The sequence below is a fragment of the Artibeus jamaicensis genome, unplaced genomic scaffold (genome assembly GCF_021234435.1).
Source record: "Artibeus jamaicensis isolate MK-2021 breed Jamaican fruit bat unplaced genomic scaffold, CSHL_Jam_final contig_781, whole genome shotgun sequence".
NCBI classification, from domain to species: Eukaryota; Metazoa; Chordata; class Mammalia; order Chiroptera; family Phyllostomidae; genus Artibeus; species Artibeus jamaicensis.
In genome coordinates, this window is record NW_026521968.1 from 7,651,006 (window position 1) to 7,667,180 (window position 16,175).

General features: G+C 53.2%; 2 protein-coding genes across 3 annotated transcripts in view; both read right to left on the reverse strand.

Annotated features, from left to right (window-relative positions):
- DNAH2 (dynein axonemal heavy chain 2) overlaps positions 1-841 on the reverse strand; it is a 113,055-nt gene extending 112,214 nt beyond the window's left edge. The window contains exon 1 of the mRNA XM_037151148.2: positions 680-841. Coding sequence (XP_037007043.2) covers positions 680-836 — 157 coding nt within the window. The 5' untranslated portion in view covers positions 837-841. The remainder of the gene's footprint in view (positions 1-679) is intronic.
- A 7,684-nt stretch (positions 842-8,525) lies between these two features.
- On the reverse strand, positions 8,526-15,564 carry EFNB3 (ephrin B3). Of its 2 annotated transcripts, none has more exons than XM_037151183.2 (5): positions 14,170-15,550; positions 11,708-12,000; positions 11,429-11,521; positions 11,212-11,316; positions 8,526-9,607 (listed from the first exon to the last, which is right to left on the reverse strand). In XM_037151183.2, the coding sequence occupies exons 1-5, from the start codon at positions 14,289-14,291 to the stop codon at positions 9,345-9,347; spliced, it is 876 nt and encodes a 291-aa protein (XP_037007078.2). In that variant the 5' UTR covers positions 14,292-15,550; the 3' UTR covers positions 8,526-9,344. The 2 variants fall into 2 exon arrangements, with proteins under 2 accessions (XP_037007078.2, XP_037007077.2); XM_037151182.2 differs by lacking the exon at positions 8,526-9,607 and adding an exon at positions 9,815-10,742 and having other exon boundaries at positions 14,170-15,564.
- Positions 15,565-16,175: the final 611 nt, after the last annotated feature.

Here is a 16,175-nt window from a genome sequence, read left to right on the forward strand (position 1 = left end):
TTCCAGTCACATCTACACTGGCCTGTGCTATAAGGAACAGTCCAGTGACAGCAACAACTACCAAAAGCCTTCCAACCCTACTGATCCCAGCTCATCTATAGGGAAGGAATCCTTCAGATCAAAGCCATAAGAGGAAGCCTCTTTAAACTCTTTTCTCTCTCAGTCTAGACCTCAAGCTTCTTTTCCTGTGGCTCTGAACCTGAAACCACTTAGTCTACCAAGACCCTGCCAAATGAGGGTGGAGATACAAGAGCCTCAAACAGATGGGAGAAAGCATCCGTCAGGCTTAGGATTCAAAGGGTGGCAATGCAGACTGAGTCTCCATGGTGATGGGCTTAATGAAAGAAAAACATTATTTATTTTGCCACCCAGGGTGAAAATGGGAAAAGGAAAGAGATCAAACCCTCTCCACTGGGGTAGGAACAACCATGAACACTTGAATAAGGAGGAAGAGGCTAAAATAAAGGATTGGTGGGTGAGCTCTTGGAACATTGGGGGAAATTTTGAAGATATAATGAACAAGCATAAGGCTCTCCAGAAAGAAAAGCACAAAATCTGAGCAGGCCTCAGATTCTGCTGACACCCCTGCTTCTTACCCCAAAAGCAACAGAACCTGTTCCCTAGCCCTAAGACCCTCCTGTAATACAAACACTCTGAGGCCCTGGAAGCATGTACCCACCAAACTTTTCCTTGAGAGGCTCCAGCTCCAGCTCGGGCTCACTGGCAGGCAGGATGGCATCCCCAGCCTGTGCAGCTGGAGCACTTTGAGCAGCTTGCTTACGGGTGCTTCCCCAGCCATTCACTTTCCGCTTCTTCTCAAGTTTGCTGGACATCATGTAGCCAAAACCTGCAGAAACACAGAAAGCTGGAGTCCACAGCCAAATCTACCTCAACCCAAGCCCCTGAGAGTTGAAGTCCCTTTTGAATTCACAAATTAACTGAGACCCCCAGATAAGATCCTATCTGAGGGTATCCATGCCCTGCTCCATTAAAGACACAAGGGTCTTGCAATCCTCACTCCTTTCCCTAAGACATTCCACTTTCTTCAGAGCATTAGGTTAAAAATCAATGTCATCCCTCAAGGCATTAGGAATATGAAAGTTAAAGATGGTGGTCCAACAGACTGCCCATCAGTGAGGTTTTAGGAACCCCATCTCTGACCAGTGGTATGAGGATGTAAGATAATCCAGAAAATATATACAAAGCTGAACCCCTCAGAGACATGGTTGAGTGAGAGAAGACCCAGGGAGGAGTAGACTGTCCCCAGGTTCCCTACCCTTTGCCACTGTGTCAAGTCAATGAAGAAAAAAAAAAGTGGTTTTCCTAAGTACCTCTTTTCCTCCTAAGTTACCCCTAGAAGGAGGGAAAATGACGAAATGCTCCTCCAGCTTACACTAAAACTCGCAACTTCCTTAAATAAAGAAAAACCACATTTGCAACATGTCTTAGCTTTTCATTCCTGAGTGTTAGGAACTCTGTTTTATGTGTATTGAAAAGATCTCAGTACAGTTGGCCGAGTAACTCTGTGCTGACTGATCATGAAAACCAAGATCATTTGACTCCAAATGCCCTGAGAACAAATTGGAAGAAGGAAGGACAAAATTGAATTTCAAATTGTGTCTGGGAGAAAATGGGGGAATGAGGAAGACCACAGTTGTGCCTCTCTCAAGAAATAGGATGGCCGGAAACAGCATCTCTGGCAGGCGTTCAGGATCCCAAGGGCAATGTCTAATTCGCTGGGCATTCCCTCTCCATACAGCTATCTCCTGACAGCCACTCGCCGTTTTCCTTCCTCATCCCCACAGGCTGCCACAGGCATTGATCATAGGTTGAGTTTCAAACCTGAAGGATTTGTACTTTGCTCCAAGGAGAAATGTTCTATTAGGCCAACACATCAATAAAACCAACTATAGCAGCCCGGCTTCCCCCACTGGTCTCCAGAGAAGCGTCAGGCTGTGCTCTGGCCTCCAGGTGGAGCCTCAGGAGCATTCCGCTGGCAAGGTTGCCCGCCCCCTCCCCATGGGGCTCACCCCACGATCACATGGCAGGCCCCAAGAGGAGCTGTTCTACCGGCCTGGGACTCATTATATTACTCAGAATTAAATTAAATATCGTAGGGAAGTGGCCCTCTCAAACTGACTACCAGTGGGCAAATTTCCTCTCACAATAGCTTCCTCACACAACTGTCCCCGCTTCTTCATCTCAACCCCAACTGCCCCTTCCTCCCCTCACAACTGCCCTCACAATTGCTCCTTCCCTCCCCTAACTGCCCTTTGCTCTTCCTTATCCCACAAGTGCCCCTTCCTCCTCCCTACAACTATCCGCCTCACCACCGCCCCTCTCCCCGCAACTTCCTACTTCACCCTAGAGTTCGTTTTACCCTCCAGTATGCCCCCGACACACACCTCACGACGCCGACCCTCTCCTAGGCCAACTGATGGGCCACTCTGGCTAACAAGTAACCCCGTTCCGCCCTCTCAGACTCGCGCTGGCACGCGTCACCATGGAAACGCAGGGCCGGGAGGAGTGAGCAGCTGCGGCGCGCTACTGGAGCTTGCCTCCTGCGCGCAGGCGCAGTGAAGAGCCGCTCCGTTGTCCAACTGGGCTCGGGTCTGAGGGCAAGAGGTTTGGGTACAAAGGAAACCACTAAATACAGCAGGCTGAAGGGTGCGCGAGGCTTGGCCTGAGATTGGGGCTCAAAGGGTTGGGGCTGAGAACAATGAGTTACCCTCCCGCAGGACACTAAAAAGGCTGGAGGAACCCAATCGTCCGCCCCGCGCTCGGGGGGCTCCATCCCAAACGAGTCCAGCAGATGGCGCCCGGGGTTCCGCCTGGAAGGCTTATTGGCGCTTTAGAAGGGGCTCCAGGATTTCGAGGCAGCCGTGGCTGCAGCTGGGTACAGAGGAAAAACTGGGGCTGGAGCACCCCTGCCCTCCCGCTCGCTCCCCATTCTTAGCTCGGACTGAGGTCTAGGCTCACCCGACAGCGTGGGGCAAAGAAATGGAGAGAAGAATGGAACTGGAATTTTTGGAGTCTGAGGATTGGCTTTGGAAAGCGTCTCTCATTTGGGGGATAACGGGGGGCGGGGACTCCCCGAAGAGGGTGACCTGGCCGGGGAGGCGCACGGCTTTCCAGAAGAACAAAGGTTGAACCCTGGAGAGGAGAGAGGTGTTAGAGGAGTGGCAGCCTTCAACCTCTGCTAGGGGGCGCTGCGGGCCGGGGCCCGCAGGAAAAGGTGCCTAGAAGGTTAAGTTGTACCTGAAGCCGGAAGAAGCTTCAGGGAGACCAAGGAGATGCCGGGAGGAAGCCTCCTATTTCCATCAGTAGTTCCTAATTAACCCCTGGCTGGTGTGGCTTAGGGGACTGAACGCCAGCCTGCGAACTGAAAAGTGGGTGGTTCCAGACCCAGTCAGGGCACATACCTGGGTTGCTGGTTAGGTCCGCAGTTGAGGGGATGTGAGAGACAACTGAATATTTTTCTCCCTTTCTTGCTCCCTCCCTTCCCCTCTCTCTAAAAGTAAATAAAATCGTTTTTAAAAAATAGTGCCTAATTAAGACAAAGCCAGCAGCGAGCCCGCTGATTGCATTTCCATGAGGAACTAAACTGATAACTTTTTTTTTTTTTTCTGGAGGAGGAGAAGGAAGCTGAGATGCATTTTCCCTGGTGGGTGTTCACATCTGACAGGTCGCATTATGTCAGTCCGGCACTGAGAGGCGTGGCAGTCTCTGATACTCCTGAAGAGCCAGCGGATTAACCCAGACCCAGACCCAACCCTGACTTCACCATCCCACCTACCCTATCTTTATTTCCAGGATTAACAGACCCTGTCCTTGGCATGCCCCAACCATTACTTTTAAGGTGGGTCTCTGGGCTCTGATTTGTGACCTACTACCCAGCCCAAACTCCTTGAGAGCAAGGATTAAAAGAGAGGGGTCCTGCCCTGGCTGGTATAGCTCAATGGATTGAGCACGGGCCTGTGAAGCAAAGGGTCACTGGTTCGATTCCCAGTCAGGGCACATGCCTGGGTTGCAGGCCAGGTCCTCAGTAGGGGACGCATGAGAGGCAACCACACATTGATATTTCTCTCCCACTCTTTCTCCTTCCCTTCCCCTTTCTCTAAAAATAAATAAATAACATAAAAGAGAGAGAGAGGGGTCCTGCCACACTAAAACCAGCTGCACAGCAAGCATAAGGGGGTGACCCTCTAATCGGATAGGCAGCGGGTGGCAGAGAGAGTTAACATAATCGGTTAGATCCCCCAGGGAGAAGTCCCAAAGGAGTGAAGATTTGGGGGAAGGCCTGGGGTAGGGTGTCTTACAGTCGGGGCTCATGGCTCCCTCAAGGTAAGGAATGTCATGTAGACTTCATTTCTTTTCTGACTCCAACTTGGTTGTGCCTAGGGATCTCAGGCCTCTACATTATGCTAAACAGGTAATCAAACATCTCGCTTTGCTAATTACTGTTCAATCCGATTAAACGCTGCTGAAGCTCATTAACAGAGGTGGAGATAGGGGGAAGTGATGAAGTGGGGCCAACCACAGCTGTGATGGGGGTCTCCCCAGGGGCTCTAGGGGACAGCTGAGAAACAGCCTGGGTAGCAAAGACTCAGTACTTTCCAAAGAAAAGGGGTAGAAGAGTTGTATCAGGAAGACTCTCAGTCTTACTGCATCCTCCCCACCTCAGGCTTCTCCCTCCTCCCAGAACCTTCATTACCCTCAGAACCCAGGCATCCGGCCATTCCCACAGCTCCCCAAACACACCCCTGTCCCAGCTTTAATAAGTTCTGTTCTCTCACAGTCAATATTTGATTTTTCAGAGCCATCTCCACGGAGCGAGGGGAGCTCTTCCCTTGCTTCCCCCCTACCCTGGCCCTCTTTTGCCCACCCCAGTCTCTTTGTGCCCCCCAATCTTCTCTGAACTAGCTGACTTAATGAAATGATATTAAAGTCTTAAGCAACTCCAAAAGAATGGTTGTTATGGTGAGGGGAGTGGGCAGGACGCCTGGGTCCCTGAGGGGAGCAAGGGCTAAGGAGGGGGAGAGTGAGCCCGAGGCTAAGGTCTGGATGCCCCAGTCCCTGATGGGGAGCAACAGATTTGAGGTGAGCTGGGGGCCAGACCTCTGGATCTTGGTGGGAAGCTAGGATTGAGGGCTGGGGGCAAGGAAAAGGTGGGAGGAGAGGACATTCAGGAGGTTGAGATCGAAGCCTGCTGTGCAGAGCCTGTCAGGGATGGAGAGGCTAGCTGTGGGGACACGGCCTCTGTGCCAACAGCCTCCCTGCTGACTGTGCCCTGGGACAGTCCCGTGAGAACCAGAAAACATTCCTCTTCATCCCTGACTCATCCCTCTTCTCCCTTAACCACCCCCCAGCAGACCCCCACAGGTGATTTGTAGCTGATGCTCTCATGTGGGTAGGAGCCAGGAGAGAGTCATTCCATGACAGGAAGAGCCGAGAGCTTCCAGGAAAAGAGAGCATAGAGGCCAAGAGATGAGAAGCCAAGCACCACCCCCACCTCCCCCCACCCATCCCCACCTCAGTCCCCTGGGGACCCTGGCCCAGCCCCAGTCCCCTTGGGGTGGTGGGAATGCAAGGACATTTGGCTAGGGCTGATTGATGAGGGAGGAGGCAGCCACTGGGCACTGAGGCTGCTGTTTGCTGAGCACACAGATTCCTCCCCACTCACCAGCTGCTGCCCCCTGAGAGGCTGCTCGATCTCACCCCCACCACCACCATCCTCTGGGGTTGGAGGGAGCTGATGCCTAAGTTTCTGATGGCAGTTGGGGGAAGTGGAAGGACCAGGACACCAAATGCTTCAATTCCCTGTGAGAAGCAGGGGTACCTGGAACCTGGTCCCCACAGAACTCCCTTCAGGACTTCACTTTCCTTGCTACCTTCCAAACTTCACTTCTGCCTAACTTTGACTCCCATTTATACTGGATCCTTTTTCCTACCTCCATCCAATTCTCTGAGTCTATCTCAGCCAGCCCCAGCCTTCAAACTGCCCTGCAACATTTCTCCCACTCTGCCTACAGATCCAGAAACTCTCCCTGGAGGAGGGGGTACCCCACTTTTGTGATTGCCCATGTTGCCCCTTAGGACACTTCATTTTTAATTCTCACTGAAATTCTACTTATATAAATAATTCCCCATCAGAAATTCCCACTGCAACTCTTTGCTCTATTCTTAAAACCCCCAACATAATTCACATACACAAACACAAACACCTCAACCTCATTTATAACCTGCTTGTGTTTTGGAAGGATGGCAAATCTGTGCTTCTGTATGCAGCACAGCCCCCAGGACAGCCTCAATCCTGTGATGTTAGGATGGGGGCAACTTTTGCTTCTGTGGTCCCCAGGCCTCTCAGTTTCTATACTTCCGTTGTACCTGCCAACTCTGATTCTGCACCAGCAGCCATACCACAACTCCCAAGTTCAGATCACCTTCCCTGCCCCCCCAGAACTTAAAATTTAGTTGAAGAAAATACATCTTGCATATACATGGGAAACAAAGGGGGGGGGATAGAAGATTGAGTGAGATCAACTCCCTAAATGTGGATTCTAGACCCTAAGTGGCCTACAGGCAGGGGAAAGAACAGGACACGCCCGGGTTGTACCTGAAGTTGTGATCCATCCCTTCTAGCTATTTCCAAACATGTGGAGATTTCACCTCAGTGCTTTGCACTTCTCCCTCTGTTGGGTAGCCCTTCCTCATATTGCATGGATTACTCCACATATTTCAGGGTCTTCATTAAATGTCACCTCTCCAGAGACCTTCCTGACCTAATGTAAAGCATCTCCTTGTTACTCTTCATCCTCTTCAGCCTGTTACTCTGTTTTGTTTACATTATTTATCATCACCAGAAATTCTATTATGTTGTTCCCCACCAAAATGTGGACTTCATGAAAGCAGGGACTTTCCTTATTCAGTACTTGAAACAAAATAGACACTTAATATGATGTTAAGTGAATGAGTGAACCTAAGAACCAACAAATGAATATCTTCTTGCCTTTCTATTCACTTTGTTTTGTTACTGTAGGAATGTCTTCATGTATTTATCCTCAGAAAGTGAATAGGATGGCATGGGTTGTTCTATATGAGAATCACCAGCACTTTCAAATAGCTCTAAAGATACAAAGTCACTACATGCATGGAATCCCATGTCTTGTGTTGTTAATGTTGGGGGGGGGTCTACAGATACCAGTGCTCCGAGGGGGTGTATCCCAGGGTGCTATGTAGAATTCACTGTTTCTCTCCCCAGCTGTGCTTCTGTCCCCAGGTGTCTTCCTGTCTCTCAGCATGTTATGATGTCTTCACTTTGGTGAGGTGTTTGTCACGGAGAATGTTTACCCCCCACTCTCTTTCTTCTTGTCTCCACCTATGTCTCTAGATGTGTGTATAGGGGGAGTCTCCCTCAGCTGCCTTGTCCCCTCTCACACACAGCCCTGCCCGAGTCTTGGACCCCTCCCTTTCTCACTGGGCCCTGTTGCTGGGCTCTGGGTTGCTATAGTGACGGTTGCCAAGTCCCTGAGGCTGATAGCCAGCGATGGGGCTGTCGGCTTCATCCACAAGGGAAGCTGAGGGGGGCTTCCCATTGTGTGAAGAAGGGGATGTTGCTATGACAACAAACCCCCACTAAGGGGCAAGGGACCAGCCCTTCCACCGCCCCTCAAGCCTCCCCACCTTGGGCAGCTGCAATGAGGGCTTAGAAGGCAAGAGTACATTCTAGACAGCCCAGCACCTGGCCTCCCAGTTTTCAACCTCCTTCCTATAGTGCCTGCACCTCTCAGGATCCAGGCATCTCACTCAGACAGGGGAAGGAGCAGGGGACCTACTGGACAGAGGAGGGGCAGGAGGACCCCTTGACCTCCAGGCAGATGGGAGACAGCAGGAGAGAATGTAGAGTCAGGAGAGGGGCGGGTAGGGCAGAGGTTGTGACCCCTGCCAACCAGCTCCAACGATGCCCCTGATGATGCTCCTGACAGGCTGCTTTTGTGGTTGGAGAATGGAGCTGGGTCTCGGGGGTTGGGCACCTTGGTTCTTTAAGGGAAAAGAGCCTAGGTTGTGCGTACAGGGAGCCAGGAGAGGAGCTTTAGTCTTCTGGGCAGCCACACCTCTTCTCCTCAAAGTAAAACACCCAGTCAGAGGTGTCTTAGGCAGAGATGGTGAATAGACTGTTTTTTTCTACTTTGTTTCTATGATTTGCCTTGTCTCCAGTGCTTTTTAGCAATGGACACTCAGGCTTTCCCCACGTGTGAACTTACATTCACATACATTCCCATTGGATGTATTAGCAACTGTCCCTCCTGCTTGGGTTCCTCTCTGCCTGCCAGAGAAGGCCTTCCATGGCCTTCTCACTCAGCACATTGCCCCCTCCCCCAAGGCACTGCCCACCTCACCCTTCCAACCCAACCTTCTCACTATCATCCCTCCCTTTGGTTTCATTCAATCCAACCCTCAGCTTGAAAGCCATTCTATCCACCAGTTCTTCCCAATTCGTGTCCAGTCATTCTCCAGCCTTCTCATTAACTTTTTAAGTTTTTTATTCTTTTTTTGGTTTTTGTTCTTCAAATTTCCCTTTTACAGTAAAACTATTGAGGTGACAGCCACACCCTGCCACCTCCCCCATGGCAATAGCAACTTCCTGTTCGTTCCCTGGATGGAGCAATTAGAAAAATCAGGAAGGAGCTGAGAAAGCTGGGAACTACACCAGAGAGATGACTTGACCTCTGGTGTACTAAGCAACTATGTGGCTGGTGGTGATTGAGGTGGCCAACTTGGTGCCCAAGGGCAGCTCTGGTTTAATGAAAGTGAGCTGGGAGGAAACTGAGGCAACATCCAGTTGTGTACTAGAGGGCAGGAAAAGGTATAAGGTTGTAACTATGGAAACAGTTGGCAGTTGCTAAGTGCCACTGTCACCTAAACCAGTCAGTGGGCCACCATTTTGGTCACTAAGAAGGGAGCTGTGTTGAATTTGAAGAGAATAGGAAATGGAGGATGTGATTAACAAGATAGCCATCTGGGATACTGGGGGACGACACATGGGGTAGTCCTATTGAATAACAGAGCTTATATTGGAATATGGAAAGGGAAGAAGAACAAGACAAATTGGACCTGCCACAGCAGATGGCAGTCATCTTAGCTGTCTTAAAAGCAGCACAGAGAACAAAGGAAGGAGGGTCCTGGGAAGTGCCACTGAATACTAGGAAAATCCTCCTCAGTCCATCCAATCTTCTTACAGTCGGTAAGTTCCAGCTTCCTCCGGAAATAGGAAGCTCTTCCTGCCCCGCCACCCTCTTCCACAGAGTAAGAACCATCCACTGCCCTCCCCCCAAAACCCCAGACTAAGTCACTTGAGTTCCAGCCAGACCACTTCCTGTTTCAGAAGTACTACTTCCTGTCCTGGATGAAGGCACTTCCAGTTCCTGCTGTACTGCTTCTGCCACTTCCCAGGCCACTTCTGTCCAGACCTGGTGACTTCTTATCTGGAGCAAGCCACTTCCTGTCCCAAGTGACCCATTCGGCATCAGACCAAGTCCATATGTGTCCCAACTGGTTCGTATCTTGCTATTGGCCACTGGACAAAACAGGACACTTCTCATGGTAGCTGTCATGACCCAACCACCCCAAATGGCTGGAGTAAGTACGTAGAGGCCTGGGGCAGGGCAGAGAAGGTGGCCCTGCTGCCCATGCCCTGAGCTGGAGTGGAGAGCCAGAGCCTTTCCCATAAGGCCCCCATTTTTGGCAGACTCAGGGGAGTAGTTGATAAGAGGTCAGAAGAGGGAGCTGAGAGAAGAGCTTTGATGTCCCCACCCAGGAGATGGGGGAGGCACAGGGTAAGAAGCCAAGAGGATAAAAGGAGATGTAGGGAGGAGGATGCTAGGGAAGAGGAACAGACCTAGAGACAGAAGAGAGAAAGAGAATGAGAGAGAGAAGAGAAGAGAAAAACAGTGAGAGGCAGAAGGAAAGAAGTGCCAAGCAAAAGACAGACTGTTCCCGCCCCTAGCTCTCAAGTGGGTGAGGGGAGCAAGGATCCCTGGGTCACAGTCAGAAGAGGTGGCTGAGTCTCTGCCTCATTCCCAAGGGAATAGGACCCAGGACCACAGAGAGGGGCACGCATGGCCAACCACAGGGCAGGAAATGGTTCGGTGAAAATCTTAAGGAATGCTACAAGTAGAGGAGAGGGTAACAGCCAGGAGGGGCAAAGAAACTGGTGGGGCAAAGGGGGCCAAGGGGGCCAAGGGGATGCTAGAAGTGTCCCTCCAACTACAAATTACACTGGAGGACCACCACAAGAAGGGCTGGATCCAAGAGAGCCAGGTGAGAGAGCCCTCATACTTTGTAGTAGATGTTTGGAGGGCTCTGGGGAGGCCCGTCCTGTACGATGTACACAGGATGCCCATAGTCACCGCTCACCTTCTCATAGTGGGGACAGAAGGGGGGGTCTGCAGCCCCACTGCCCCGAAGGGCTATCCCTAGTTCCCCAGGGTCAGTCTCCCTAGGTCCCATCCCACCTCCACCCCCAAGACCCAGAGACCCTCCCCTCCCAAAGGAGCCAGGACCAGGGTGGCGACTCTCCGAAGGCTTGGCCCGCCGTCTCCGCCAACACATGGCACCCCCAGCCCCTGCCACGCCCAGCAAGAGCAGCACCAGCCCCCCTGCTGCCCCGGCTACTGCGGGCATGCTGGGAGGGGGCAGGGGGCCTTCAGCACCCCGGGAGGTTGCATTGCTGGTGGGGTCACCTGGCAGGGAAGGGGTGAAGGAGGAAAGAGGGGGAGGGGCTGAAGGAGCCACCTAGGCATCTGAACAGCCAGCTTTGGGGGTCCCCATGGGCTTCCTCAGCAGTGCCCAGGACCCTTGGGGACCCCACCTCCCTTCCACCCCTCTAAGCCCAGCTCAGAATCCAGGTGTGTCCAGCCCTTCAGCTCTGTGCCAAAGAGTCCCCCCACCCCGCACTTCTCTGACAGCACTGATTGAAGCGCTGACTTGGCTAATTAGTTCTAATTGAGTCTTTTCCTCATTTGGCTTCCATTTCCCTCCCACCCTCCCATCCTCTTTTCTCCTCTTTCCTGTATCATCCCCCCAACCCCATAAAAAAAAAAAAAAAAAAAAAAAAAACTAAAGAGGGAGGGAGAGGGCGAAGGCAAGGCAGCTGGGATCCAAGAGCAGAGAAGGCTGGGGAAGGGAAGAGGCTGAACCCCTGGTTCCTACCTGGCATACTCTCCTTCCCAGGCTCTAGGCTGTGGGCTGCCCCTTGGTCTCTTTCCATGGGCATTTCAGACACAGGCTTTCGGGGGGCAGCCCCTCCTCTGGGACCTGGAGGTAGGGAAGACCCAGGAGAAAGCAGCTGAGACAGTGGCCCCCTGACCTTGATGGTACTGCCCCAACCTCCCTTGGCTTCTAAGAGATGCGCCCAAACCCCACTCACTTTGTCCCACTCGGAGAAGAACCTTCATGCCTCGGGTAAGGCACACACCACCCTGCAAGCTCTCCAGGCCTTCCCGGGTCCCATCTGATGTGGCTGGGAGAAAAAAGCCAGAGGGAGAAGTTGGCACCCCAAAGTCTAGCCTCAACCCTGTCTCCATGCCCTGGCCCCAACACCACCCGAGGGTATAAGGGATGTCTCTTGCCTCTGGGGGCCCCTCCTTCATCCGCCCTCCATCCCAGGAGCACTTCCCCACTCAACCTGCCCTCTGCCCAACATTACCAATTATGTAGTAATCATGGTGCGAGCGGAACTCGTGACCCCAAAGATTAGGGCTATACTCCTGGAACTTGATGGTGAAGCGGAGATCCAGGTCTGGCCGGTCACAAGTGAGAAGAAGGTTTGGGGCAGGGGGTGCCTCACAGCGCTGGCCCTGGGCACCCCCTACCAGATACAGCTTGTAGAACTCATAATTAGGAGAGGAGTGGGGGCCAGGAGGCCGGGCCCGGGGACAAAGCAGATCTAGCCGGTCCCCAATCTGAGGGTAGAGCACGTAACCACCCTCTGCCTGGAACCTACGAGGAGGTCAAGGTGAACAAGGGGGAGAAGTGTCAGAGGTCTGGCCCCCAGAGCTTCACTTCCCTCATCCCACATCCCTGCAGAACAGCCTTTGTCTGACTGAAAAGTCTATTCTGATAGAGCAGGCACTAAGGACTCTGTAAGCTCACGCTGGAAGCAGCAGGAAGCCGGGCTCAGAGGTCTCCTGCCCCTTGGTGTGCCCAAATGCACTCTTCAGCCTGCCCTCACCACATGCACACTGCCATCTCTCCCTTCATCATCAGCTCTGTTGCCTTGGCAACAGGATGCCAGTTACCAAGGAGCTGGCCTCTCTGGAACCACACAGCCCACCCCTCCCAGGTGATTTCACTATTCCTTGGCAGGCAACCATGGGGGCAGAGCCTCCCCTCCCCCAGGCCACCACCAAATTTCAGAGATTTCAGGGCAAAGGTTGGGGGGCAGGGGGGGGTGTGATCCAGCCCAATGCCCCAAGTTAACCAGGCAATGTGACAGGAGGCAAATGCTTGGTCTGGCAATGGCCCTAAATGGGGCTAATAGGAACCAGGGTCTGGGGGCCAGCTGCCCAACATTTCCTTACTTGGCACATCTTGTCCCCCCCAACCCCCAGGTCTCAGACTCTATTGAAAGTGCCCCATTGCTATGAAATTGAAGGAGTTGACTTTTCTAACCACAGCCAACACAAGCCCCCATCTCCCTCTGCTCAGCCATCCACTGGCCCAGCACAGCTGATACCTGCCAAAGACTGAAGCACCTCTCTCTGCATGAATGGCAGACAGGGTCTCAGAACTGGATCCCAGGAGACTGCTGCTCTGTCTGTATCTTCTGAGATTCTCAAATGACCCACTCTCTCCCACCCCGCCTCCAAAGAGCCTCCAGAACACCCCAATTCCCTTTCCTCCACTCTAGTAGAATAAGCCTAATGTCCTCAAACTGTACCAGATAAACTGCAGCTGGGAGTTGGTGGATAGGAGACTGAGTAGAGAAAAGACAGTTGAGATTATACCCACAGAGATATGGGAGGGAGACCAGAACAGGGCATGTGAGGGAGGCTGTGAAGTACACAGAGGAAGAGCAATAATCCTAGTGTTCCTTTCATAAATACATATGTTCCAACATCTTACCTCGAATCCTCGTAAAAGCTGTAAGGATTGAGGATACCAAATCAGAAAGGTCAAGTAACGTGCCCTAGGCCACACAGCTCAAAGCACTGAGCTTAGATTAAGACTTTAGGATTTGATGAGCTCCAAAGTCCACCCTCTTCCCAGGGCTCCACACAGCCCCTGCAGGGAGGTAGGAACTTTTCAAAACACAGAACTCTTTTGCTAATGGGGAATGAGATCTGCATGGAGGCAAGGGTCCCAGATGACCTCCCAGAAGGGTTCTGTCCTTCCCTCTGTGGCTTGACGTTTCATCTGACCCCTGGCCTTTTTTTGGAGCAAAGCAAGCATGCCACAGAACAGAGGGCCTAATGGGAGAGTCTGCAGCAAAGATGGGGGAGGGGGCAACTGAGTTCTTGGGACTCCAGATGCAAGAGGGCAAAAGAAGGGCTTTATGGGGCTCCAGGCTTCTTGCAGAAAGAAGTCCCCAAGCCATAAATGGAGGACTATCATCTGGTTGGGAAACTGTTCCACCAAGGGCTGTGTGCAAGAGTTGGGAAACAGACTGTGTGAAGAGTCAAGAAGCCTTGGGGGAGTTGTCCCCAAACTGAGCCCCCTTCCTTCCCATCTCCACCAGAGTCCCTTCTGGGGCGGGAGGCACCCTGCCTTTCCCTTCAACGCTTCAGCAGCACCTACTCAGCTGCTCTCCTGAGAGCTGACACTAACCAGGCTCCCTCCAAGCCCAGCCCCCAACACCATGCAAGTCTCCCACAAACCCCCATAACTACTCCACTGCCCTCCCGGCTCCCCGTGAACTTTCAGATCCTTGCCCTTTGGGGTCCTTCAAACTCCCAACACCTGGATATCACCACCCACATTTAGCTCTGTTTGCGACCCAGGAATCTGGCTCCCAAGATCACCTCTGTCTAGTAACCCATCAGCTGCCGGCAGAGCACTAGCTACCTCCCTCCAGCCTCCTCCTAGCTTAGCGAACTCAACCCCCGAGTCCCCAAACCTTCCATACTCCTACTGGGAGGGTGTAGGGTCTCCCCAGCCCGGATCGCTCACCTCTTATTCGCCGAATTCCAGTAGACAGGCTCCAGGCTGAGCCCAGACACCAGCCCCCCAAAACCGAGCAGCAGCAGGGCCCCGACTCGTACACCCCCCGGCCTAAATTGGGGGGCCCCCATGACCCCGCCAAGGCCTGGGGGGCGGGGCACCAACTCCCCTAAAGTCGCTCACCCCCTGGGGTGACTGCCTTAGCTGTCTGGCTTTTCTGCCCCGACCTCCCGGGTGGCTGACACCCCCCGCTCGCACGCGGACCTGCTTCCTGCTCTGCCTGTGCCCCGCGCTGGAGCGCTCAGCCCTCAGGAGCCCTTCTAGGGGCAGTCTGCAGGCTTCCTACGTCCCAGCCCAGGCTCAGCACCTCGGGATTAGTGAGCGGGCCTAAATCGTGGACTGAAGGAGCCAGGGACCCGGCGGAGGTGGCATGGAGCACCGGACAAGGGAGCGAAAAAGGGGGCGCCAAACCGGAGCCCCAGCCTCGCCGGGATTGAGGGCAGCGGGCTAAGGGAGGAAACCAGTCCCGAGCCCGGGAGGGGGAGTTAAAGGAGAGGCGGGGAGGGGGAGAGGATGGCGGAGGGAAAAACCGGAGCTGGAGCTCGAGAGGGAGCGGGCGGCAGGATCCCGCAGCCCACGCCCCCACACCTCCCTCGCCCGGCGCACCTCCCGCCGCCTTGCTCCCTGGCGCGGTCTCTCACGCCCCCTTTGTCTTTGCGACTCCCGTCTCAGGCTTAGTTTCTGCCCGTCTGCCCTCCAGCCCTCGCGTCTCCCGAGCGCTAGGAATCTGCGTCTCAGATCCAGAAAGGTTCGTCTCTTCTCCACCCCAGGAACCCAGCCCCTTTCGCTCCCGCAGCCTCCGCCTCCTGCATCCCAAAACAACACCGCTGCTCCCGAGCGGTCTGTAGAGAATGATAACCTTGAAGGCTTCGCACTTCACCAAGTGCGCTGAGTGATCATCACGACCACCTGTGAGGTGGGAGGGGGGCCGAGCTAAAGGATCCCCATCGAAGTGAAAAAGAAACTGAGGCTCAGGGGGGTCCCGGGACTTGCCCAAGGTCATAGAGTGTCTAGGATAATGCCAGAAAGCAAACCCAGGTTACTGAACTCCCCACTCATTGCCAGTCTTCTCCTGTATCCTTTACTGTTATCTAGGGTTGGGTGAAAAGCAAGAGATTAGGGGGTAAACTTGGGCCCTTCTTTGATGGTTATGGGGAGAAATGAGGCTGAGAGAGGAAAGGGAGTACCTACAACCCCAAACCCACATTCAGCTGTAAGGGCTGTTTCCAATTATCCTTGGGGAAGGGAGGGGCATGCCTTTTCTGGGTGTAAGAACCCTAGCTTTCAGCACCTCTGGGCAGAGGTGACATTCCTCTCCCCTGTTAAGCTGTCACAGGCCTCCAGTCCCTTCCCTTCCATTCTGAGGTCCAAAAGCAAATCCCCTGCTGACAGTATCTCTTCAGCACTCCCCTTCACAGGGTTTGGCAAGGTGTGTGCGGGGGGAGGAGCTGCAGCTGGAAATAACATACTCCCCCGCCACCCCCAAAGAGCAGATAAATGGAGAAACAACACCAGTGAGGAGTGCTGTATCAAAGACTCGCCCTTGTCCTGTATCTAATTGGGAATACAGACTGTGATGTCTGTGTCTTTAAACCCCTTTAGTCTTTTAAAGTGTGTCCTTGACTCTGGCTACTAAGTCACCTGCCTCCTGAGGGAGTCCAGGGTCGGGAAGAGGGGTGCTTCTGCTCCCCTCCCCCAGAGCTGAGTAATGGTCTCTCTGCTGCTTGATGATGGTAAACAGTGTTGAGCCAGAGAGCAGGTGTCTCGTCTGCCACTGTCTGCACAGTCTGACACACAGCTCCTACCACTCCTACCACGATCACTTCGACCCCTGCCACCCACCTTGGGAGTGAGATTTCAAACAGGTTCCCCCCTTCAGTTTACCAAGTTGCCTAGCAACCAACCAGTCCTTGGTATGAAGCCCCACCCCCACTCGACTTCACACCAAGCTCAGT